The 26056-nt window shown below is 44.1% G+C and overlaps 2 protein-coding genes across 5 annotated transcripts in view; one reads left to right on the plus strand and one right to left on the minus strand.

The window, feature by feature from the left end:
- Positions 1-16420, plus strand: part of MMACHC (metabolism of cobalamin associated C) — a 21580-nt gene extending 5160 nt beyond the window's left edge. For 2 of the 4 annotated variants that reach the window (XM_075935877.2, XM_025181783.3), the window contains exons 3-4: positions 1764-1916; positions 3162-3871. In XM_075935877.2, the coding sequence (XP_075791992.2) occupies positions 1764-1916; positions 3162-3473 (465 nt within the window). In that variant the 3' untranslated portion in view covers positions 3474-3871. Of the gene's footprint in view, positions 1-1763; positions 1917-3161; positions 3872-16282 lie in introns of those variants that run through there. The other 2 variants (XR_012905826.2, XM_075935878.2) reach the window with 2 other exon arrangements.
- PRDX1 (peroxiredoxin 1) lies at positions 13022-25574 on the minus strand. Its single transcript, XM_006117318.5, has 6 exons — positions 25418-25574; positions 22246-22362; positions 18453-18606; positions 17884-18006; positions 16336-16466; positions 13022-13453 (listed from the first exon to the last, which is right to left on the minus strand). Exons 2-6 carry the CDS (start codon positions 22349-22351, stop codon positions 13368-13370), a joined length of 600 nt encoding a protein of 199 aa, XP_006117380.2. The 5' UTR covers positions 22352-22362; positions 25418-25574; the 3' UTR covers positions 13022-13367.
- Between the last annotated feature and the right edge of the window lie 482 nt (positions 25575-26056).

A 26056-nucleotide genomic window follows, 5' to 3' on the forward strand; every position in this document is an offset into this window, starting at 1 on the left:
CCCCTGTCCCATGGTTTGGGTCTTCCCCTGCCCACCCAGTGCTGCTGCCATCGGGGATTAGGGAGTGGGGGCTTCCCATGCCTGGTGCTGCTGCCATGGAATCAGTTTGGGGCATGAGGGTTTCCCCATCCGCCTGCCTGGTGGCCAGTATTCTGGGGTTCAACTGCTGGTTTTTTGGGGGCCCACCCACCCACTCTGATTGGCAAACACCCTGGGACACAGGCCCCACGACCCTTGTGGCTAATTTGCCGCTGACATCACTGGGCTTTGGAACAGTCCCTTAGTGGAGATCATCCTGCTGAACAGATCATGCAAGTATCTATATAAATAAATACCTCCATAAATACAGCAGGGAACTTGCTGACAGAGGTCATCAGAGCCTTTCTTTCGACTTCCACACCCACTGCACACCCCAATCAAGACATTGTAAATCCTCAGAACTACATAGGCAACACCCCACGTTATGACTTCAGAGATCAAGGAGTGCCAGAAGATTTCAGGATGGAGATTTACAAAAATAATTTAAAACTTTCCTGCTAAATATCGCCATTAATCATATTGCAGGGGTTGTTCATCAGTATCTTTAAATGTAATTCAGTGATACAGTACTGGAAGACTGCAGGTCTTACTCTATAATCCTTGTCACCTTAATCCTCCATTTTTGGGAGGCTAGCATTTCCGCTGCAGAAGCTAACTTAATTTCAGGTGAGCCCAGGGATTTAGATTTCCATTTTTCCTGCAATTCACCCTGATCAGCTTAGCAAGTCTGACTTCAATGCAGCTTGTAGACCTATTCTTGGAGGGCAATGACAGTGTTAATCAGTGACCAGCTCTCCTCAATAAAGCGGAGTATTTGATCAGAACAACAGCAATAAAGCATAGAAAGCTTTACAGAGAAAACAGGACAGATGTGTAATGGCTTACACGCACACTTACCAGGTGTCTACCACATAAGACCTTGGTAGATTTCAAAGTATTTAGTTCAGACTTTTTCTGTCCCTTGTCTCCTATCAGTTCCTGGATGTAGTGAGAATGACCACTCCCCTTGAGAGGCTGGTTACAGCTATTCTCATTTCTTTGTTTGCTAGCCACCTTCAATCATTTATACCAGGATATGTCATTCCCCCAGGGCGGCCTCTCCAGATTTGTTTACTTGCCCAAGGATTTGCATTAATTGCCCTCCAGTGATTTTAGTTCCTCTAGATTAGAAACTCCTGCCATTTCCATGCCCCCAGCTCAGACAAGTACATATTTATAAAGCTAATAGTATCTTTGCATATGCTTACACTATAGTTCAAGTTCACAGGTTGATAGTTCAGTTCACCTGGCTGATAGTTTGTTCATGCTTTTGTGAGGTCTGACCTGCTACTGCATTGCTTGTTCTGATTTAAAGAAGCTATTAATCCCATGCCTGGTAGGTTACAATACAAGGTAAGAGGGGATACTGAATCACAGATAACTTTTCATAAAAGGGGGCACGGGGCTGGACTTGATGACCTCCTGAGGTCTCTTCCAGTTCTAGGATTCTATGATTCTATTAAAAAAATAAAATCAGTCAGAAGTTTCCCAGTTCTCTGGTGTCCACTAGATGTACTGAGCTCTATTATGGGAAGGGACAAGGAGAGGGACATACGAACTAACTCACTTATAAGTGAATGAAACTCATTAGTAATGCACTTGTCACTATAGGGTCGGAAAGGGAGAGAGAGTGCTTCAAATTCATGCTTTTCAGTAATTCTGGGTCGATACTTTTCTTTCTCCAGAATCTTTCTGATCAGAGGATGGATGTTATCTATGATTATGAGATCCTGCCAAACAGGAAGCCCAAGTTTCTGGCACAAACAGCTGCCCATGTGGCCGGAGCAGCATACTACTACCAGAGGAAGGATGTGAAGTGTGATCCCTGGGGAGAAAAGGTGAGATACAAACTACAGCCCAAAGAACCTCTCTGAAGCAACAGAATGTGCTTCAAGAAAGATGTGGAGAAATTGGAAAGGGTACAGAGAAGAGCGACAAGAATGATTAAAGGTTTAGAGAACATGACCTATGAAGCCAGGCTTCATGAACTGGGCTTGTTTAGTTTGGAAAAAAGAAGATTAAGGGGGGACATGATAGCGGTTTTCAAATATCTAAAAGGGTGTCACAAGGAGGAAGGAGAAAATTTGTTCCTCTTGGTTTCTGAGGACAGGACAAGGAGTAATGGGCTTAAAGTGCAGCAGGGGAGGTTTAGATTGGACATTAGGAAAAAATTCCTAACTGTCAGGGTGGTCAAATATTGGAATAAATTGCCAAGGGAGGTGGTGGAATCTCCCTCTCTGGAGATATTTAAGAACAGGTTAGATAGACATCTGTCAGGGATGGTGTAGACGGAGCTTGGTCCTGCCTTGAGGGCGGGGGGCTGGACTCGATGACCTCTCGAGGTCCCTTCCAGTCCTATTATTCTATGATTCTATGAATGTAAAACTTCTATTGACTCACTGATTTCTTCTTCGGGGAGATGATGGAAGTGCAAATGATAGTTATTTGAAATGTGTCTACTAAGGAATTGGGTAATTCTTTGGAGTGGGACAATGGGCATAACTAGGTGAGAAGAGATTACATTGAGTAGAGGAAAATGTAGGCTAAATTGGAGGGGAAATGTCCTGATTAATGAGATTTATTAACTTCCAAGGGAAAAAGAGGAAGACCAATTTCTTGGGACATCTAAATCTAGATTAGACAAAAGCACAGGGAAATGTGGCATAGGGAAAAATCCAGGTGGAGGACAGAAGTGATGGATTAGAGAACCAGATAGGTCTTTTCCATTTATCTGGGCTAAATCCTGCAATCCTTAGTGCAAGTTTTACTTGAGTGTCTTCAATTTTTTTATTTTGGAATTCTGACAAGAGGCTCACAAGATCCACTTTCTAGCACATCATGTTTGGAGGATGTGAGCAGAGGGCTATGTCCGCATGCATGTGCATGAACAAAATAAGGGGAATCAAATCTAGCATGCTTCCAAGTATAAGGAGGAAAATCATCTTTCTTGCTCGTACTGAGCTTCATGAGTTGGTTGTGTGCATTAGAGGTTCTCTCCAAGTGCCAGAAACTAGGCACTGCTAGAGACAGGCTAACCCCGGAAATAAAACAGTGACTCTCATACCAGTTCTCTTTCTTTTCAGAAGATCTATGGTGTTTGTATTCATCCCCAATACGGAGGCTGGTTTGCAATCCGAGGTCTTCTCATATTCCCAGATGTTCAGGTGCCATTCCTGGAGCAAGTTGCCCCTGTTGATTGTGTGGCCTCAGAGGAGAAGCGAATAGAGCTGCTGGAGAAATTCAATTTCCACTGGCGGGACTGGAGCTACAGGGACATCATTGAAGTGAAGGAACGATACTCAGAAGAGCAGAGAGCCTACTTTGGAGCTCCTCCAGCGGAAAGATTCAAATTGCTAGAACTGCAAGGAGTTGTCCAGAAAAGTGCATTTTACTGAGTAATGTGGTTCTGAGTATGGAGCAAGGAATGAACAGAGGGCAGCTCACAGATGCCCTCATCCTTCATAGCGGTGATGAAGGGGTATGTGATGGTTCAGTGATGGCAGATTCCATATGCTCCATCTCAATCCATAAGCCTACCTCATAGATCAAGATGCTGGGGTTTGTAGTCTGGCAACGTATTTATAGAGAAAGATGGTTACAGTCTGCTCCATGTTATAGCTGATTAGGGATATATCCCTCTGGCTCCTTGTATGTTACCATTTCTCCTTGAAGCTGGGAAATCCAGTCTGCTTTTTAGAAACACTAATTATTTGTGTTCTAGTCAGACTTACTTTTAAAAAAAAAGGTTATTATTATTCTATTTAATAACAAGGATTTACTGAATTGTCTACAACCAACATGTGAAATCACTTGCCTTTTTGAGCTGGGGGGAGGACAGACTTTTTCAAACACTTTTTATTCTGAGATGCAGTCTCTCAGAGGATTGAATGTTTTAAAAGACACTTATTTTCAAATCTAGTCTCTTTCACTCAAACTAGGAAAAGTAGCTGGTTTAACTTGATTGAAAACCCCTCTTACTGCCACTCCCCCCATCACAAACAGACCAAAACACTAAACACTGATGTAGACCGTTCTACACGCTTAGTCTGATGTTCGGATCGTGTTTCAGCTGTAACTTGACACGGTCAAATGATGCTAAAGCAATTGTGCTGTGTCTGTGCAGAATGGGCTTTTCAATCAAGATCAAGTTAAGCTAAAGTTCAAGCTTTTCAGGTTTTTGCTACTGCCACATTGTGTGAGAGGGGAAAAAGCTGAGATGGAAAAGTGAATGAGAAGGTAAATCTGCAAAGCTGATCATAGGTGAAGTGCTGATAAAAGTAGAGTAAACCTGCTGAAAAGGAGAGATTTTGATTTTTTTTCTGATCTTTCTCTTACAGTGATCAGAGGTGTTAGATCAGCAGTTCCCAACCACCAGGCCGCTGTTGGGCTGTGGACCTCTGGCTGCTGGACCATGGAGGCTCTGGGGGCTGGGGTACACTGCTCTCCCCCTAGCTGTTAGGAAAGGCATGATCTGCCCTGCCTCTCAGTCAACCGGCACCAGGCAGGAGCAGGGTCTCCTTCCAGCCATGGAAGAGCGCTTCGCTACACGGTGAGAGGGCCATACAGAGCTGCTCCGCACAACCCTCCTGCCGTGCTGGGAAGCGCTTTTCCGCCGCTGGGAGGGGACCCTGCGCTGTGTGGCCCCCCCGCCACGCAGCAAACTGCTCTTCTGCAGAGCTAGGTGGGGGGGGGAGGCACTGGGGACTTCAGGAGCAGGGCTAGTGCTGGGGTGCTCTTGAGGCTGAGCTAGCAGTGGGGGGCTATTGGGGCAGGGCTGGCACTGGAGGGCTCTGGGGATGGGGCTAATATTGGGGACTGGCACTGGGGGAGATTCTAGGCGGGGATTGGTTGCAGTGGGGCTCTAGAAACAGGAGACTGGCACTGGGGGCCTGGTGGGGGGGGGCTTTAAGGGATGGGGGCTGGCACTGAGATGTTTGGGATGGGGGGCTGACACTGGGGGACTCTGAGGATGGGAGGCAAGCACAGGGTGGGTTGGCTGTAGGGGACTTGGGTCAGCTGTAGGAGACTCGGGTCAGTGCCTGGCAGTGGAGGGGTGGGGGGCTCTAGGAGTTAGGGTTGGCTCTGGGGGGCTGGGCTTTTGGTGGACTGACAATGTTCACCAATGACTTGGATCACTAGGTAAGATGTCTTTCAGGGACTGATTTAGCTAGAAATCATTTATGAGGCCAGAATCTTGTATGGTAAATTCACAATTAATGATGCAACTTGAAAGGCTGCTAACTTCTTGGGCTCAATCCTTCAAGGTGTGCTGACCACCTTCGCCTTTTGTTGACGTAAGAAGGAACATGGAAGTAACCTACACCTTGCAGAGTCAAGCCCCTAGTTTGTAATTTGTTCTGTAGTTCTGTACTGCTTGCTGTTTGGAGCCCAAGGCCTAAGTTGTCCTCAGTAGAAAACTTTGTCATAGATCAGAATGAGTTTTATTCTAAATAGAGCAGTCAGCATGCTCACCTGCTAGGTTGCTTGGATCAGAAAGTTCTCTGTCTTTCCAGCTCATCTTGCTTCTGTGTTACTCTTCTTTCTGAGGCCTTCCACCCAGGTCATGCACAGCCGATATTTAATGTATTCTGTCAGGATTAGGGATATAAGCAACTAGTTGAGTTCACTACTCGACTACTTGTTTACCCTCCCCCCTCCTTGCTACCTCTGATACAGAGGCAGCAAGGGGAGGAGCAGGAGCCAGTGCTGGTGGGGAGCCAACTTAAAATGCAGAGCTGCAGCAGTCCCGGACCCGACGCGAGTTCGGACTGCTCAGTCCCAACTTGCATTGGGTCCAAGACCTACCCCTGGTGTAGCTCTATAGTTTAAATGTAGTAGGAGCTGGGCTGCCTGTGCGCCTGGCTCCTACTACATTTAAACTGCAGAGCTGCAGTAGGGATAGCTCCTGGACCTGGTGTGAGCTGGGACAGAGCACCTCCCCTTATCAACTAATCGTGTAGTTGATACAAATTGTATTGATTACATGATTAGCCATTTACTTGCTACTTAACATCCACAGTCAGGATCTTCTGCTCACCCTAGGTCCTCTCATGGCAGTGCTAGACGCTTCAATGCTTCTCTGCCCTTCTTCACGCAGCCTAGAAGAGTTGGATCCTTCTACTTCCCAGCAGTGTCTGCTTTATCAGTCATTTTAGTTCAGTGATTGTGAGCTTTGCCTACAGTCACCTGGTTACAAATCAAATCCTTACTCATATTGAAGAGGAGGATTAGATTCAAGTGTGTGTCAAAGGCATAGTCATAATGAGGAGCCCTGCCAATTTCAGGGCTCAGGTTGAACAGCCCAGGTGGACAAAGTCTGGGGGTGGGAGACAGGGACTCCCAAGTTCTAATCACAGTGTTCTGCCATCAGCTTTCCTGCACAAGACAAATTACTTTACCTTCCTATACCTGTCTTCCCCAGCCATTCATTTGGGAAACATCCCAAGTCGTTCCCAAGCTGACCATTAATCTTCAGTAATGAAGATTAACACTAATTGTTGAAATGATACTCACCTCAAGTAACATTTGAGACAGTAACATACTGAAGCACGTAGTTTAGCAGAGCCCGTAAGTGAATGCTGTTAATATAATTTGCTTTACGGGCATTTATTATAACACTAATTTCTTTTAAGTTCATAGTGCTTAAGATTGGAATTGCAAATAAGTTCTTGGTCAGTTTTTTGCATACTTGGTGTAGGCCGAGATCACAAACTATTGTTTGCCTTGTCTTCTGCCTTAGGCCCTTCATTGATTCTCCACAAGAAAAACAAGGACAGGTTTAGTGGCTGTAGTTGACTGTTACAAAATAATTCTAGATATTCTTTCTGGTGAGCTTCAGGAGACACTAGAAGCACCTTGGAATCATTCTGCATATTTGAGGTTATAGTTATATTAATATATATTTGCATATGTCAGAGAGCAATTTGACTGTTACTAATCGTGTGGTCGTGGGATTATGAGTATTTATTTAAATTCTACATTTTTTACTTCGGAGTTACTTCTGATTGAACTGTTACAAATGCTCCTTCTATTTGTTGATTGCCATAAAACTGAAATATAATGGTAATAATGGCTCATATTAAAGAGCCGTTACTAATTCAGACCACTCAACTGGAATAATATACAACGGATTTAGATAAATTTACCACTTTGTGATCAGGCTTTGGTTTATTGATCGAGTTGTTATCCCTTTGCCCATGTTGAAAACTTTGTGTTGAATATAATTAATTAAATGTTAATGCTATTCTATTCATCTGTATTTTGCTTTTTGTAACTTATTTATCACTATATTTTGTTTAAGTTAATGAAATTTAGAAATGTCTAAATAGTCGTCCTGAGTATTGAGTGTACTTTAGTGTAAGCAACATGATAGTGAATTTGTTGGGGAGCTTGAGATGCTTAACCGAGAACTGACCATTGTGTTTAACACACTGAAAATATTTACACATCTGAAGCAAACAGTTTTTGCATGTGAAAGATGAAAGGAGTTGGAATGCAGGCAAGGTATGACAACTAGGGATGTTAAATGTCGATTAATTGGAATTTCCATCGACTACTCGATAAGTCAATAAGGGGGGCACTCTGCTGTGCCTCTGCCTTTGAAATGTACAAGAGCTGCCCAGGACTTTTGTACAGTTCAAAGGGAGAGGCGCGGGATCCCCCACTGCTGAGCCTCTCCCTTTGAAATGTACATTTCAAAGAGAGAGGCGCGGGATCCCCCACTGCTGAGCCTCTCCCTTTGAAATGTACAAGAGCCGCCACGGCTCTTGAACATTTCAAAGGGAGAGGCACGGAAGTGGGAACCCCATGCCAGCGGGACCACTTCAGTCCCGCTAGCGTGGGTTCCCCGCTGCACCTCTGCCTGCCCTGCCCTCTGTATAGATGGTGCTGGGGCGGAGCCATCTTTTAAGCTGGCTCCCCCCAGCACCGGCTCTTGGTACCCCCCCTTGGTACCTCTGTAACAGAGCCAGCAAGCGACTAGTCGACTAGTCACTTACATCCCTAACAATAACAGGCACAGAGTTTAAAAAACAACAACAAAAACAGTTTTTCAGGGGTATAGTAAGGCATAGTGGCCACCCTCAGAGGCTGAGGGAGTAGTACACACTCTCCGGTGGTTCTCTTCCACAAAAACTTGCACAAAAGCATGTCCACACCTCAAAAGTTATGTGCTTTTGCGCAAGAGAGCATCCACACTGCATGGATACTCTTGCACAAGAAAGTTCTGATTGCCGTTAACAGAATGGCTACCAGAGCATCTGTGCTTTTTCTGATCATCTCTTTTTGCCCAAGAAACCCTTGCAGAGCATCCACACATGCCTTTTTGCACAAGAGCTGTAGCGCAAAAAGGAGTTAATTCCTCATGGGGAGAGGAATAACTATACGGGCAAAAGCCCTCTGTCCTGTCAATGTACTGGTTTGGTTTGGATTTTTTGCGCAAAACGCGCTTGAGGTGTGGACGCTCTGCCGATTTGTTTTTGCACAAAAACCTTGTAGTGTACACATAGCCTAAGGGTAAAAAGCTTGTCTTTGCTTTCTCATGGGCTTGAACTCCCCTCTCCCTATGTGAAACAACCTCCTCCTGGAACAGTCTAAGGACTAACATAAATTTCACCATCACCAAACGCTCCCAAGTGCCAGGTGCATCCCATTGCTTCAAATAACAAACCTACTACACATACTGGGACTACAAAACACTTTTCCTCCTGCTTCAGGCAAGAAATTAGAATTAGAACATTGCATATTTTGTTTCAATGTTGATACAGGTTTAATTTCACTTGTGGGAATGTGAGTTGTTTAGGGCTGACCTGTTTTGGGTGGTTGTTTTTTTTAATTAGAAGTGGAGTTTTTAATTGAGATTTGCTGGATTGTAATGTCTGACATTCAATACAGGTTTTGACATTCAAAAAACAACAGCAACTTCACCCAAAACAACACGGTCACTAAAAAAAAAACCCTTTTAACCTCATCAAAACAAATCCGTACCCATTTTCCAGTTACTTAATGATGCTCTGTCTTCCACCCCTTTCCCTTTTTCTTTCTCTCCCCCCTTCCTTTCTCCTCTCCTATTTATTTTGAGTTTTCATATCCCCTACTCATAACTCCGGTCGTCTGAAGAAGTGGGCTGTACCCAGGAAAGCTCATGATCCCATCTACATGTTTTCTTAGTCTATAAAGTGCTACCAGACCATTTGGTTTTTTTTCTGTAACAGACTAACTCTGCTACCCCCTGAAGCTCCAGAAAAAAACGAGCATTCATGTGAGCATCAGTGCAATCTGCAGCTCTAAAACCAGACTTAAATGGAATTAAATCCTGCCCCCTCCCCTAATATTGGGCAATTCACGTTTTGATTGAATGGAGGGGGGTGGCAAGTTGCAACTGGATGCCAATGCATCTGAGTGAAATTGCAATTGAATGAAACCACACAAACTGCCCCCCCACAGTGCCATGTGAATGTTAAATGGCTCATTAACATACACAGCCCCGCTGGGCGGGGGAGCCCAGCCCGTAACTCTGCCGGGGCCATGCACCCAGGCTCAGCAGCGCTGCAGAGCAGCAAGGAGGGAGGCGCAGCGCTTCCCTTCCTTCCCCTGCGCGCTGCAGGGCGCGCGCCCGCGAGCCGCTCCCAACGGCTCTTGAACGGCTGTTGACCCGGGGGGACTGAGAGGCGCTCGCGCCGCAGAGAAAAGGCGGGAAACAGCGCGGGCTCTTCCCCCTTCTCGCAGCGTGAGGGGAGGAGTGCAGGGAGGCGGAACCTCTGCTGCTGGAGCCCATGCACCCCCTGCAATTTCCCGTTAAGAAAACAAACCAACCCCGAGATTTGCAAGCTCGATTAATTAAAAAATAACCCTTTAGTTAGCCAAACAGCTGGGGACCGAGATGTTCTCGGCTCCTAAGCGGGAAGGGGAGGCGCCTGAAAGCCTTTCCCTGAACCTAAAGCCCTTCTCCCGCCTCTGCTCTCCAGTGCTGTGCTTGCCAACCTTTCCAGTCTGCTGGCCCCCTTCAGGATGCTGCTGTGGCTTGCATCGCTCCCAAGTTTCACCTCACTTCAAAACTACTCACGGACATAACATGCCAAAGTGGCCCAGCACACTATGCCTGAAAAGTTGCATAGGATTGCATTTTTAACCATAGAATTATAACTCAACTGAGATATACTGTACTTCCATGTCATTGTACAGCCACTCCCCCACTTATGAACACACCGACTTACGCCCAACCTCCCATTAACCCCAAGTTGAAAACCACGTACGTCAAGTTTTTCAAACAGCATGGGCAGTGCGTATAAGGGTATTTCCAACGTATGACCAAATGGAGTTATGACCAGGTGTTCTGTATATACTTACTCACTGCCCGTTACGCCAAGCGCATAGGGCAGCAACAAAGACCTTCCACTTCTGTCGGTTGCAGGCCAAAGCGCCTATTGTTCCCCGAGTGTGATGATGGTCTTTTAATTCTTGTTCTACTGTTCGGCGCCAGGTTGTTTTTGGTCTTCCTCTCTTTCTCTTCCCATCTGGTTTCCAGTGGAGTGCAATTTTCGTAATAGATCCGTCTTCTCTTCGTAACACATGACCTATCCATCGCCAGCGTCTTTTCATAATTATAGTGGCCATGTCTTCTTGTTTACACTGAGACAATAGGTCTTTGTTGGAAATTTTATTTGGCCAAAATATCCTGATTATTCTTCTACGATTCTGTATATAGAGCAGTATAAATGGGGCACTGTATAAAAGTTCAGTTTGTACTGACTTTGCTAGTTTTTAATTAGGGATGGCAACATGTAGTCCACAACACGATTAACTGATAAGCCTTGGCTTATCGGTTAATCTTATCGGCTACATGCACACACACACACACCCACCCTGCCACTGCCTGTGCCTCAGTGCACATAAAATTCTATACATGGATTGGAAAAAAAAAAACCCACATATGGCTGGAAAAGAGTAGAGGGAACAGTGCTGAGTACTCTCAGGAGTACATGTGCCCCTCATTGAGATCCACTGCTCTAGGGCAAGGCCGTGTATGGAGGTAGTCCTTATGAAAGGAGAAATTCTTAAGGGACTCCTCTTATCTCTCTCCTGAAAAGCAGACCCTAGGATCAGATTGAGGAATGGAACCCGTTAGCAGGCATGAGAGTGTCCAGTTACATATCTGGGGGAAGACTATTTCTGATCTCTTGTCTCAGCTCTCCACTTTAGGGAGAGATTCTCAAGGGGACTGATTGAGAGGGCAGAGTGGGAAACAAAGGCTCTTAAGCAAAGTAAGTTGTCATGGGATAAGAGGGTGTATGAGCATGAACAGCAGAGCCCTCCTAATCCATACACAGTTGCATAGGACACTAAGATTTAGGGCACAACTGGATCTTAGTGTCCAGCTACCTACCAATTCCTGTCCATATTTTGTGGCTTTGCTTCCTCCAGAGAGGATCTAGTTAACTTAAAAGTGAAAAACCTGCCAATCTTATTACAGAATCTGTGAAAACCATTCAAGTAGTAATGAAGCCATTAAACAGGCATTTGCCAGCCCCTCTGTTTCTGAATGTACTGTATTGTCTGCAGGACCTTAGTTTAAAATTTGTTTTAGAAATATCTCATTACTGTGTTGCTGAAGATTGTAACAGGGCACATGGGTTTATTTGGCTTGCAGGAGTGAGCCTTTATGAAGTATCAGAGGGGTTGCCGAGAGTCTGTAACAGGAAAAACAACAAATAGGCTAGTAGCACTTTAAAGACCAACAAAACATGTAGATGGGATCATGAGCTTTCATGGGCACAGTCCACTTCTTCAGATGACTGGAGTGTTGGAAGTCCAGAACCAAAAATAAATAAGGGAAGGGGGGAGGGGAAGAGGCTATTGGTAGATATGTTTCAAAGGGACAGCCAAACCAGTCTGTAACAGGAAAAACTTAAACAACAAATCGGCTGATAATACAGGCAGTCCCCGAGTTACGCCTTACGTCGGCTCCGCAGTTACGAACGGGGCCCTCCCTCTCCCTGGTCTCCAGCAGACCAGGGAGAGGAAGCAAAGCGGCGGAACATGCGGGCAGCGGCGCGTGCTCTGTGGCTTTGCTCTGCTCTGTTTCTTTCATAACTTATCCCAAGGTTCTGCCCATAGGCATTTCAGCATTCCACCTGCGCAGAAGAATCTCTTTGCTTTGATACAGTAAAAACATCTGAAACATGTACAGTTACACTTGGAGAAAGCTATTTGAAGACAGCTGGATTGACACCTTGAAATTAATGGTCAGTGATATGTACATAGTAATGTGGCTATCATCCTACTGTAGAATGAACATGTTTATGTCTAGGCATTAGAGCTCATTACACTAGTATTCATCAGGGACATTCCTCAAAGAGCAGCAGACCCTGCAAATTTCCAAATTGTCGGGCAGCTCAGTAGAGCTGAGTCAACTTTCACAAGATCCATTAACAAAAAAGGTAGGGTTAGTAATTTTTTCCACATCAGATGATTTTAGTAAGAATCTTATACCCGTATCTAAAAACCAATTCCTTGTCAATGACTAAGAATGAAATCCATGTGGACAAATATATGGATTGTTACATTACACATATCCCCACTCCCCTCCCAGACACTGCAGTCAAGAAGTGATCTCCTCATGTATACCAGGATCTTTTCTCATGAATACCAGAAACATTCTTGTCTACAAATACATTAAGAAGTTAACTATTCTGACTCAAGGGGAAAGTGTGCTTACTTGACTTAGACTTGACTGTGCAAGGGAACCAAAATGAAACTTAAGAAAGGGCTCGATAGGTTTAAAGAATGAGATGAGCCCGAAGTGGGGAAACAAGGGATTGGAACAGAGACAAATTTAATTTAAAAGAGTCTCATCATTTGCACTATTGACCAAACCTAAGGTTATGTTCCAGAGTTACTTCACATCCCTCAGTCACTGCTGAAGTGTAGAGAAAACAATACACTATTTATTTCCACAAGTTTAATAACGCTGCAAAATGTCAGACAGCTGTTCTATTTGCAACACTGACCCAACTGCTTACACTGCCATAGTCACTGAAGTCAAAAGGGCGTGGTGCACAAGAGTTTCATCAGTAGGATTCATATGAAAGTACTGGTCAGTAAAACTAGTACAGAGGATGGTTGACACCAAGTCAGCTATTTGACAAGATTTCTCCTAACTTACAGTATACAATCTTTAAATAGCCAGAAAGTTAACCAAAAAAATACAAAACACACTTGACACTGTTCTTATCCAGGATTCAGACACGACTATCCTCAGATTAACACAGTAGAGCACAGACAGTACAAATTTACTTCTGCTTTGAGAAGAATTCTTTGCTCTTCTGAACATCAGGTTTGATTGTTTCACTCCCAGGTTTCCAGCCAGCTGGGCAAACTGAAAGACAAGTTATTAGAAGTTTCTGTAAGACAGGTTTTTTTTGTCCGTCCCCCCCCAGAGAACAGTGTGCGCCAGCATTTCACATGAACACTACAAATACACAATATGATTACAGCAATAAGCAACTGTCACTCCTATTCACCTTTGTTTGATTTAATTTACTTCTATTTTGTACTTCAGTTATCAGTGCCCAAGGAAGCTATGGACAACCTTAATTCTGACATTTCCTAACTTTTGAATGCGTTTATAGCTATTTGCTGATTCAGGAATCCTGGGAGGGGAACGTACTCTAATGCAGTTAAACGTTAACAAGCTTAGGACCCTCATTTTGATTTACTTTTTTGGGGCCCCTTTGCCCCACCTTGTCAGAAGGCTTGCCCCTACTCATTCAGTCCCCCCTCCTTCTATCCTGTTCTCCTGCACCCTTACTCACTTTCACTAGGATGTGATTCTGCTGAGGATGCAGGCATCTGGGGTGGGGCGAGGGATAAGTGGTTTGGGACACAGGAGGGAGTGTGGGACCTACTTACAATGACCTAGAAGCAGCTGTCAAGTTACCCCAACTTAGGTGCATGGGCAGCCAGAGGCTCTACGTGCTGCCCTCACACCGACAGGCACAGCCCCTGCAGCTCCCACCAGTTGCTATTCCTGTCCAATGGGAGCAGCTGAGCTGCTGCAGGGGCAGCCCTATGCCTACAAGCCATCCCAGGGACTGGACAGCTGCTTCCAAGAACCACACCAAAACAGGACACGTAGGGAACCTACCTTAGCTCTGGGCCCCAGGAGACACTGGAAGGATGGGGGAAGATGATCAGTGGGGCTCATGGACCCTCACAGAGTTCCTTCATGGACACCAGTTAGAATTGCTACTCTAGTGACTTTACATCTTTGTCCTCATTTTGGCTCTGTTCCTCTGCTTCTCTCCCCTCCCCCAAAGTTCCAGTACAGGCTGCTTCTTTTTTCATGGCCTGGGTACCACCAGAGGGCTAGTGAGTACATAGGACAGTCTTCCTGCTCAGTTCTAGTGCCTGGCTCCACTAGTCCACAGGGGCTAGGAGGAGCACGTGCAGCGGAAGTACGGCTCAGTTTCTGGAGATGCAGACACAGCCTGGTCAGCACAAACTGCGCTGCAATGGCACATGCCCAGGACAGGCAGAATTTTTGGAGACTTCAACAATAAGCATCTGAGCCTATAGCAACTGATTTCAGAGCCTTCTAGCTTAGCAATCCACTCAAAATGTGGCTGTTCTAGTGAAAAGGCAACATACCTTAAACCAGGGCAGACTCAACCTGCCAGTGTTTCTGCCCTAAAGCATAAAGGCACTAGTGATTTTAAATGATTGGAGGAATTTACTATGGGCAACAGTAGTTTTCCCTAATTGTGTTCGGACATATTTAGAGGAGAATCTTTAAGACAAAGATTCAGCCTGAGGGGGACACCTGGAATGAAAGTTGCAGAATGGGTAGCTAACGTTAATGCTATGCCATTTAAGCTCACATCTTGTAATGGAAAGTGTGAGGTAAATGATTAACCCCATCCATAATTAATAGCATATGACATTAAGTAGCAATTGTTTGGTTGGAAAGAACTCAATAGTCTTGAGTATCATGTAATTATCTCCCAGAATGGCAAGTTTTTATTAGCAGTTCTTCAGTGGGTTTATATCAGTGCAACAGATTCCAACCTCCAACACCACAGAACCTGTGGACTGAATACAAGAAAGCCTTGAGCTGCTAGCCAGTTGCTCTTCTGACCTTCCTAATTTGACTTGCCCCATGACTACAAGGAGGGGAAGAGGCAGAGGCATGGAGAGCTGCCATGCACCATCTCCCCAAGCCTTTCTATAGGGTGTCCTACAAAACCCAGTGGGAAATGCAGCCACTGCAGGAACTTAAGGACCACTCCAGTATCACCCATGTCTTGCATAGTACTTTTCATCAGTATGTCTTAACTGTATTTTCATCAATACGTCTACTTCATCCCGGGAGGACAAATTGTACAGCCACTGGTTAGCAGTACGTTTGTTCAAATGTTAGAAGGCGTAAGCCACTGAACTAGATCAAGCAATTGCTAACTACTGACTTTGCTTGATATTACTCAGTGGCTGTGTCTACACTGGCATGAATTTCCGGAAATGCTTAAAATGGAATACTATTCCGTTTTCAGTTTTTCCGGAAAAGGAGCGTCTATATTGGCAGGCTGCTTTTCCGGAAAAAGCCCTTTTTGCGGAAAAGCGTCTGTGGCCAATGTAGACGCGCTTTTCCGGAAAAGAGCCCCGATCGCCATTTTCGCGATCGGGGCTTTTTTCCCCGGAAAAGACTGGGCTGTCTACACTGGCCCTTTTCCGGAACAGTGTTCAGGAATAAGGACTTATGCCCGAGCGGGAGCAGAATAGTTTTTCCGGAATAGCGGCTGATTTTGTACAGTAGAGCATCGTTGCTTTTCCGGAAATTCAAGGGCCAGTGTAGACAGCTCGCAGCTTATTCCGGAAAAGCAGCTGATTTTCCGGAATAAGTGGCCCAGTGTAGACACAGCCAGTAAGTGCCCAATGCTAGAATCAGACTTATTTCTAAGTGATTATATACTAGATGAAGCAATGCTTTATAGATTAACTACAGTAGGGGGGGTGTAAGAATATTGTTGCATTTTTATAGCTAAGAAGAGGACTTTTAGAAAGTAAGATTTGTTTTGAGGTGCATCTTGAAGTTACTTCCAACTAAGTTTTTACACAACGCTTTATCCAAAAACATCCAAGTGCCCCAAGTTTACCAAAACCCTGACTAAGTGACATTGCTTTCAGTTGATAAGGCTATTTCTCTTCACAGGAGGAAGAGAGGGTAATTTTATATGCCTCAGGTCAACTGATTCGAGAGCTTACCTTCACCATGTTTATCCGTAAACTGGAAAGCCTGGACTAATCTGAGAGTTTCATCAACTGAACGGCCAACAGGGAGATCATTGATGGTGATTTGACGCAAGATTCCCTTATCATCGATGATGAACAGGCCTCTGCAAAAAAGCAGATAAAGCAGTTTTGAATGCAATGCAGGACAGAGAATGAACTTTGAAAAAATACACACACACAGGAGCACTGCAAGTTTTTGTTTTTTTAAAGTGTAACACTAAGTAACTGAGTTTCTCAAAAAGCTTCTGACCATAATACTATCCACTGCACATAATAGTCAAACAAGGATTTCTCCCACAATGCTACATTGTATGCTCATCTTCAACACCAGCTAGAGGAAACAGGAGAACAAGTTCTCATCTGGAGATCATTTACAACTCCCATTGCCATATGGAACATACCCAGGAAAGTAGAGCCTTCCTTGCCTAAGGATCCATATGGGGGAGCGGAGAGGGAATAGGGGAAGGCAGCAAAGACAAGGAAGTTCCTTTCATAAGGATAAACAGAACACTCATGTCTGACCAAATGAAGCCATAGCCCAGTTTCCTTTCAAAGTTACATTAGTGCAATCAAATACCTGCTGATCATCAGAGGTGAGGCCACTGAAATAAAGACTCGAGTTAAAGCTCTGAATGGTTTGCAGGGGTGAACAGAGGCCCATGGGTGAGATACGGCCCCTGGCTTTTCTGGGTCCAGCCCCCAAGGCTTAAGGCCCACCCCCAAGATTGGAGAGGAGCACTGACATTCCAGCTGCCCTCCCTAGTCCCACCATGGCTACTAGGCTGGGCCACCCTAGGCTCTGGTGTGCAAGAGGAATGTGGAGAGTGGAGAATGTGAAAGGGTTATTTTTTTGGGTGCTTTTCACATGTGTGCAGCTCCTCCCACTGATTTTTCTGCAGGTCAGTTCTCCCCCCCCCCCCCCACACACACACACAAAAAAAGTCCCTACCTGTTGCTTAAGGCCACAAAGAATGTGGCGGTCTTCTAGCCTTACCATATACTTTGAATGTCAATTTTCTAAATGTGTTAGATCTCCAGTTCCTTAGCCTAAAATGTAGTCATGAGGCGTGTGTGTACAGGAAGTTCACACACATGCCTAACTAGCTATTACTCTAATTAGGTTAGTTTTTATAGCTATCCTGGCAAGTCTTGTGCACTTTGGGGATTAGAGAGTGCTTCACTGAATGTTTCCATAGTGATGAGTGGCAGCTAGCCAGTACACTGCCCTGTAGTGACATTAGGAAAGTAACTTTTAGCTAAGGAAAGAAACCAAGGCAAGTCCCCGCATTTGAGAAAGGGGGCCTTTGGCATCCAAACCCATCAGACATGTCTGAGAAAGAAAGCATATTGAAATTGTGTGCAGGGCAGCAAAAAAGCTAAACGAACAACTTTTAGTTTGCAAGATCTCCCAAGTCCATGCAAGTTAAAAAAGCTACACAAACAAATTCCAGACATTTCTCTTCTGTTTGAAGTAATCTGTGGATCACAAAAGTCATGATGATATTCTGCCAGGAGCCTTACCTGTATGCAATACCTTCATCTTCTTTTAATACGCCATACTCTTTAGCAATGGTGCGTTTTGTATCAGAAACCAGTGGAATGTTCATGTTACCCAATCCACCCTGTTTTTTAGGAGTATTGACCCTGAAAAGGAAGAGGAAATCTTGAGAGGAGAGTACATAGTTTTGGGGGGGGGGGGGGGGGGGGCGCGGAATTTACATGAGTGCAGTGAACACTTTTGGGGTGGAAAACACTTTTTTGCAGAATATCACAATTAACTACATAGTTAATGACTTGGGGTAAGAAGGTAACTGCAGTAGATGAGATTGGCTTCTGACCCAAGAATATTGCTTTATTTACTGGGATTGATCTCAACAGAACATTTCTGTTAGTAACATTCTGCTTGCCAGCATTGCTGTAGATATGAATATAGCAGAAGATAGTAACCTTAGAAACAAATGATCCATGTAGAAGAAAACCTAGCATAAAAGTCACAAGCATGAAAGATGGAAGACACCCAATATGTCATTTAGTTTCAACTCAAAACCAGTATAGCAATTAATTTAAAATTATAAACCTCAGATTCTTACCAGGCAAGGTGACAGAAGTGAGAGTCAACAGAAGCTCCAATTACTTGACAGTTAAGTTTCTTAAACTCATCAGCCCTGTCACTGAAGGCAATAATTTCAGTTGGACAAACAAAGGTGAAGTCAAGGGGATAGAAGAAGAACACAACATATTTTCCTAGGAAAAAACAACAAAAACACACACAAGTTAGTCTTTGGGTACATTAGACTTCCTTGGGTAGTTACATTAGTCTCAAAAGTACAAACATGCACAATGAGACACCCTGTGTGTTACAGTTACTTAGAAACAGGCTGTTTCTCCTTTAGACCAGGAGGTCATTTGCTTTAGGTATACCGTTAACCTCCATCTAGAAGCTGTATGTATTTTCTGGTTATGAAATGTTCAGTTCCATAGTAGATCGTACTATATTATTTCTTATGAATTTAAGAAGTGTGTCCGAGAGTCTGTTTAAGAACTCCTAAATGGTAAGAGCTAGGACCACAAACTTCGTATGCAGCTTCCGGTTATAAAAAATTTAAAAGCAAGGTCAGGGTTTGGTTGTGCCAGGACAATGGGATGTGCGTGTAATTAGATCTTTTCCATTTTAGGAGAAAAAAGGGTCTGGCAGGAGAGAGTTATACTGCAGAATGACCATGGAGGCAGGGGGTGGGAGGCCAGCAAGGGATCAGGACAGCTATAACCCCACTGGAGTACAAGGGGGCAAGAGTGGAAAACGGGAAAGCTATCAACTATATATTTCAGAGTGTGTGTGTCTGTCTCCCAGCCGGGGCACAGGCATGCTTCCCCAAGCTGTGCCCACTGGAGCTGCAGTGGTACTGGAGAAGTACTTCCCACCTGGCTCCATGCTGCTGGAGAGAGGGCTGAGGTTGTCCTCTCCTCTGTGGGGCAATCTGCATAATGAATGAACCGTGCCCCAAAATAATGATTTAAATGAAGGAAAAACAAAAACTTGTTTCCATTAAGGACCCAAGCAATGCCAGGTAAATCTTCTGATAATTAATATCCTTAATATATTGTTAGATATACCATGAAGGACTTGGATGTTATTCTAAAAATTTAACCTTAAAGTTTGGGATCTGCAGCATTTGCTACAATCAAGAAAAAGGGCTAATATTGCCAGATTCCTCACAGCTTTGTAAATGAAGCCTGACCTGTACTAGCAATAACCCTACTATGCCAGCTCTGGATTTAACCAAACTATTGCACATGTATGTTATAAGTGGGTAATTTAAAGGATGACCACCAACTAGGGAGGTAAAATCCTGTTTAGTTAAACATAATGGCTAACCAGTTAACTGCTTAAGTGGGGCCAGACCGGAGTGGCCCCCAGCCTGTGGCATGGCAAGTTGCTCTGGCCAGGTCAGGCCCACCAGTTAACTATTGACATCCCTACCATCAACTTTTACTTAGACCAGTGTTTCCCAAAGCGGTCCACAAAACCACTTAACAGGTTTCTCAAACTGGCCACTCTGGTGTGTTTATTTACTGGTGCCATGGTGCCTCTCAGCTCCCATTGGCTCTGGTTTGCTGTCTGCAGCCAAAGGGAGCAGTGAGGCTACATGGCCACAGTGCCAGTAAACTCCCCCCCCCCCCCCCCCCCCCCCCCCCCCCCCCCCCCCCCCCCCCCGAGTGGCCAGTTACCAGGTTTCTCAAAGTGATTTCATGGACCACTTGAGAAACACTGGCTTACACCCAATAAATTGACCACCAAGCATTGTCCATTTGGGTACTCCACCAGGATGAGAAGAGTAGCTAAAGTCAACAGGAGCACAGCTCCTGCTGACCTTACCATATGGAAAACACTGCGGAAGTATGTTGACTTCAGCTGTGCTATTCACCTGGTGTTGATTGACCAGGGGAGTGAGATGAAGTCATAGAATCCTAGAACTGGAAGGGACCTCAAGAGGCCATCAAGTCCAGTCCCCTGCCCTCATGGCAGGACCAGGCACTAGATCATCCCTGATAAGAGCAGGTTGGATAAACATCCAAGTTTCTTCAAGGATGGCAATTCCACCACCTCCCTAGGCAATTTATTCCAGTGGTTAGCCACCCTGATAGGAAGGGTTTCCTAATGTCCAACCTAAACCTCCCTTGCTGCAATTTAAGCCCATTGCTTATTATCCTATTATCAAAGGCCAAGGAGAACAATTTCTCCCTCCGCCTTGTAACACCCTTCTAGATACTTGAAAACCACTATCGTGTCCCCTCTTGGTCTTGTTTTCTAAACTGAAGAACCCTCAATTCCTTCAGCCTTGCTTCATAGCTCCTGTTTTCTAGACCTTGAATAGTTTGTTGCGCTTCTCTGGACCTTTTTCAGTTTCTCCACACCTTTCTTGAAATGTGGTACCCAGAACTGGACACAATACTCCAATTGAGGACTAATCAGTGCAGAGTAGAGCAGAAGAATGAATTCTGGGTCTTGCTCACAACATTCCTGTTAACACATCCCAGAATCATGTTTGCTTCCGCCCCCACCCCCAAACAGTGTCCCACTGTTGACTCATGTTTAACTTGCAGTCCGCTATGACCCCTAAATCCTTTCAGCAGTACTCCTTCCTCGACAATCACTTCCGATTCTGTAGGAAGGAACAATCAGTTCCTCCCCTAAGTGGAGTACTTTGCATTTGTCTTTAACGTCATCCTATTTACCCTCAGACCATTTCTCTAGTTTGTCCAGATCATTTGAATTTACTCTATCCTCCAAAACACTTGTAGCCCCCCCGCCCAGCTTTGTATCATCTGCAAACTTAATAATTGTACTCTATGCCATCATCTAAATCATTGACTAAGATATTGAACAGAACTGGACCCAAAACAGACCCCTCCGAAACCCCACTTATGTCTTTGAAGCATTTAGTCTTGGATCTGGACTTCTAATACTCCTCTCATCTGAAGAAGTAGGCTGTACCATCAAATACCATCTACATGTTTTGTTAGTCTTCAAGGTGCTACTAGACTATTTATTGTTTTAAGTTTATCCAATCAAAGAAAGCTATCAGATTGGTTTGACATGATTTGCTCTGTATACATTCATGCTGGCTGTTACCTATCAGCTTGTCATCTTCCAGATGGATTCCTTAACTACTTACTCCATTATCTTCCCTGGCAAAGTTAACTTAACTAGTCTATAGCTTCCTGGTCATTTGTATTTCCTTTTTTATAGATGGGCACTATATTTGTCCTTTTCTAGTCTTCTGGAATCTCTCCCAGTTTCCATGATTTTTCAAAGTTGAAAACTAAAGGTTCAGATACTTCCTCTCAGCACCTTTTAGTATTCTAGGATGCATTTTATCACACCCTGGTGACTTGCAAGACATCCAAATTGTCTAAATAATGTTTAACCTTTTTTATTTTAACTTCTAATCTTACTCCAATTCCACATGTATTCACTATGTTAGGCATCCCGTCACCATCAATGTTTTGGTTTTCACCAAGAAGAAAGAAGTCATTAAGCATCTCTGCCATTTCCAAGTTTCCTGTTATTTCTCCCTCTTCATTGAGCAATGGGCCTACCCTGTCCTTGGTCTTCCTCTTGCTTTGAATATATTTATAGAAAATCTTGTTTCCCCTTTATTTCTCTAGCTAGATTTAGCTCATTTTGTGCCTTTGCCTTTCTAATCTTGCCCCTGCATACCTGTGTTGTTTGCTTATATTCATCCTTTGTAATGTGACCTAGTTTCCACTTTATACAATATTTTTTATTTTTAGATCATGCAAGATCTCCTGGTTGATCTAAGGTTGTCTCCTGCCATACAAAAGAGCGTAGTGCACAGTAGACTAAGTATTCGGACTTACCTATATAATCAGAGAGGCTGATGTCTTTGAACTGCCCATCTGGCATCACAGCTGTGGCTTTGAAGTAAGGGGCTGGTTTCCCAATATATGCATTTCCTGCAGACATCTTGAGATGGGCTAGAATATTAGAGACATGTTAGACAATGTAGCTTCCTAGACATTGTCAACTCAAGGAGCAACTGGCACTATTGCCGTAAAAATCCCCACTAGAGTTTGACTCAAAACTTCAGTCAGTGAGTTCAGCAAGCAAGTTTAGTCTGCCAAACACTCTGGTGCCTAGGTATCACAGCTACGCTAAACCATATATTTAAACCATGAGCTCAGGATTGGCTACAGACATTTCAAGCAGTGACTGTTGCTATCAGTTTTGTAGCTTACCTCACAGACATACACAGTCTGTTTAGGAAAGATGTCAGATGCAATCCACACATCCAGACTAAACTACTCAAGATACCAAGAAACTGTGTTCATACAACCTAAGATTCCATGGACTAGATACATTCCTTCTTTCGCCTTTCTGCCCTAAGTAATTTAAATGTTTATCGTGCATATAAACAGAATCCACCTAGAATCCCACTGCAAAATTCAAGGTTTGAAAGGAAACTGGCCTTCTGCCATTATATTATTATGCATCATGACTCAGACGAGTTAGCAGAACCAACTCACACAAGGAAGCTACTGGCTGTTTCATCTTCAGATACATGCAGTTTAAGACCTTGAGCATTCCACCATGCTATTGGTTTGATAACAGATATTCTTCCTACGCATACTAGCAAATACTTATGTCCTTCCTTGAATTACACCATACCAATCTTGGATACTGTAAGTTTAAAAGCTTTAATTTTACTTGTTAATGAAGGGGGGGCACCAAGAGAAAAGGAAACAGGAAACTTTTAGGAACAAACATTTACAACACCATGCATGTACATTTTACTCTAACAGCTTAGATCTGAATTAACAGTTTGTACCAGTTTTTACAAAGTCAGTTATTTTATTGTAGTGCTGAATTAGCAAATTTGAGATTGAGTGTGCTCTCTCAACAGTACAGTATACGCTTCTTCAAGACTATTTAAGATTGAACAAAAGAAACATTGTTGCCCTTGCACAAGCTAAGGGAGGTGGCTGTGTTGCAGAACCAGATACACAGGCACAAAGCTCTTAAAATCATCAACAAATGTAAGGGTACACATTTAAAGCTCTATGCACAAAAATCAAGCTGCTTCAACTAGGTAGAATTTATTTAAGAAATTGGCAAGGGTTTGTACAAGGTTTGTTAGACAACAGTTGTGGAGAATTAACAAGTGAAAAGACTTTTGATTCTCCCTACAGCAGTTTCTACTTTGAAGTCTCCGCCATGGTCTGGTATCGCAACACATGACAACTAACCACAGAAAACTATTTTAACAGCATTTCCTGAATATAGTGTGGTGAAAAACACCCAGGGCTAAATACCGTGCTATTTCCTTTCAGTTTATACACCAGCTGCAGAGTTTTGCTTTGAGACGCCTATCTGTGATTTAAAAAATGACAAATACAGTTCTTAGTTATTCTTCACATCCCCCTGTATTTTCAAAAGCCAGATGAAACAATTGGGTCCCGCAGTGTCCCCTGAAAACAAGTTCAAAGCAGGCGTGAGAGCATTCCAGAAAACATCCAGCCAGCCCTTCTACTATAATTGGGGGATGGAGAGAAGGAAAGTAGCACTGATACTAATCACAACTGTGGCATTACCCTGTTATAATTTGCTGAACACCAATCACTTCTGTTCTGCCATTCAGACTAAGAGGTCACAGTTATGAGGCCATTGAATTAGCTTTGCTTAACATGGCTGTCTGAACCTTGCTCCAGGGCCTGCTCTCCCACACTAAAGAACTCAGCCCAAGGAGAACTAGCATGGCATTAGTCCTAGCTCAACATAGGGTTAATTCCCACACATCAGCTTAGAGAGAAACCCTATCCAAACCAGATTTCCCAGAACCCAACAGGTCCAAACCAGATTTCTTTGCTAAACTTCTGGCATTAAAAGATTAATACGCTGCTAGGATATTGGTATATGCAGCCAAAGGAACTCAGTTTCATATCAGGGGCCAGTAGCATGCCATTTCAGGGCTACCAAGAGTCTTTGTTTCCCCTTCTTGCGTAGGAACAAATCAGCAGCCTGCATCACAATCTTTGTATGAATTCCCACAACTGGCACGCTTAACGCTCCGGCACTTTGTAGTGAGAAAAAGTAGCGTATTAGGGGCACCATTTGTTTTGAGGACCCATTCAGAAGCAGCTTCCCAGCCAGAGGCTTTGCTAATAACATATTTTCAGCACCTTAGAGACAAACCCAAAATGTAGCTGGTATCATGAGTTACATTTTTTGTTAGTCTCCAAGATGCTGCAGGACTAGGTTTTTCGGGGTTTTTTTAAGTTTTAGTTACAGACTAACAGCTACCCCTCTGAAACTTTTGAGCATATTTGTAGATTGTTCTAGGTAGAGTCTCTTCATTTTCCCCTTTCCCCCCTAAGGCAAGAGATGTTCCTGGCTGAAAAATTAGTTCACCATACTCTTCAACTATCAAAAGGCACGGCACAGAACAATTACGCTATTTTTAAGCGGTTGGAAACCAGGCAGGCAATTCAAGCCCAGCATAGAACACAAAGAGCTCTGTCGCCCTCCAAGTTACAGAGCCCCATTTAAGAAAATAAACAGTAAGAAAACTTTTACCCAGACACCCAGTTACAAGCAGCATTAGGCAGGATCACACAGCTCGAATCCGTACCTTTGTATAGAAATCCTCTCCTTTGTAGGGAGTGATAGAAATGTAGCCGTGTTAGTCTGGGGTAGTTGAAGCAAAATGCAGGACAATGTAGCACTTTAAAGACTAACAAGATGGTTTATTAGATGATGAGCTTTCGTGGGCCAGACCCACTTCCTCAGATCAAATAGTGATCTATTTGATCTGAAGAAGTGGGTCTGGCCCACGAAAGCTCATCATCTAATAAACCATCTTGTTAGTCTTTAAAGTGCTACATTGTCCTGCATTTTGCTTTGTAGGGAGGAGAGACAAGGTTAAGCTTAACAAGAAACAACCTAACCCCCCAAATCCGTCCTGTAGATAAAACACGCTATGCCATAAATGTTGTTACGAGCAGATGTATCCATCTGACACCGAAGCGCACTTACTGGACCGGTAGGAGCCTCAAACGCCACTTAACGCGCCCACAAAGCGATCAAGTGCAGATTAAGTCAATTACAGCAGCCGCAAGGCACCGCTCTGTACCTGGCTTTATACTCTCCCGGATCTCGCGAGGGAACAGGCTGGGCAGGGAAAAGAGAAAGGAAACTCACTGGCTCCTCCCTTCCCGATGCGATGGCTTCAGCGTCAGCGTGACTTGGCAGATTTGTGCAGCTCCCGAAGTATTTCGCCGGAGCAGACGTTCCTGAGATTAGCTAGAGACCGGGGAGCTCCAGGCTGTTGCAAATTGTGAACGAATTGGAATGGGGATTGCAGGCTGAAAACGGTGCACAAGAAACGTGCAATGTGATCGTAAAAAAAAAATCAGTGTATAGGACAGCGGTTTCAAATGGTTCGTGGACATTTTCACAGGCTAACTCAGCTACCCCTCTGAAGCTGTTTACATTTAATTCATGGGCTGTGTCTACACTGGCCACTTATTCTGGAAAAGCAGCCGCTTTTCCGGAATAACTTGCCAGCTGTCTACACTGGCCCCTTGAATTTCCGGAAAAGCACTGACGATCTACTGTAAAATCATCAGTGCTTTTCCGGAAAAACTATGCTGCTCCCGTTCGGGCAAAAGTCCT

Source organism: Pelodiscus sinensis, chromosome 9, assembly GCF_052426305.1.
Source record: "Pelodiscus sinensis isolate ZL-2025 chromosome 9, ASM5242630v1, whole genome shotgun sequence".
NCBI lineage: Eukaryota > Metazoa > Chordata > Testudines > Trionychidae > Pelodiscus > Pelodiscus sinensis.

Excerpts from the sequence above, each read along its gene's own strand:
- PRDX1 (XM_006117318.5), bottom strand. The coding sequence starts at position 22,351 with ATGTCTGCAGGAAATGCATATATTGGGAAACCAGCCCCTTACTTCAAA. Across the intron at positions 18,607-22,245 it reads CAGCCTCTCTGATTATATAG|GAAAATATGTTGTGTTCTTC; the intron begins GTAAGTCCGAAT and ends GTTTTTTCCTAG. Across the intron at positions 13,454-16,335 it reads TACGGATAAACATGGTGAAG|TTTGCCCAGCTGGCTGGAAA; the intron begins GTAAGCTCTCGA and ends CTTGTCTTTCAG.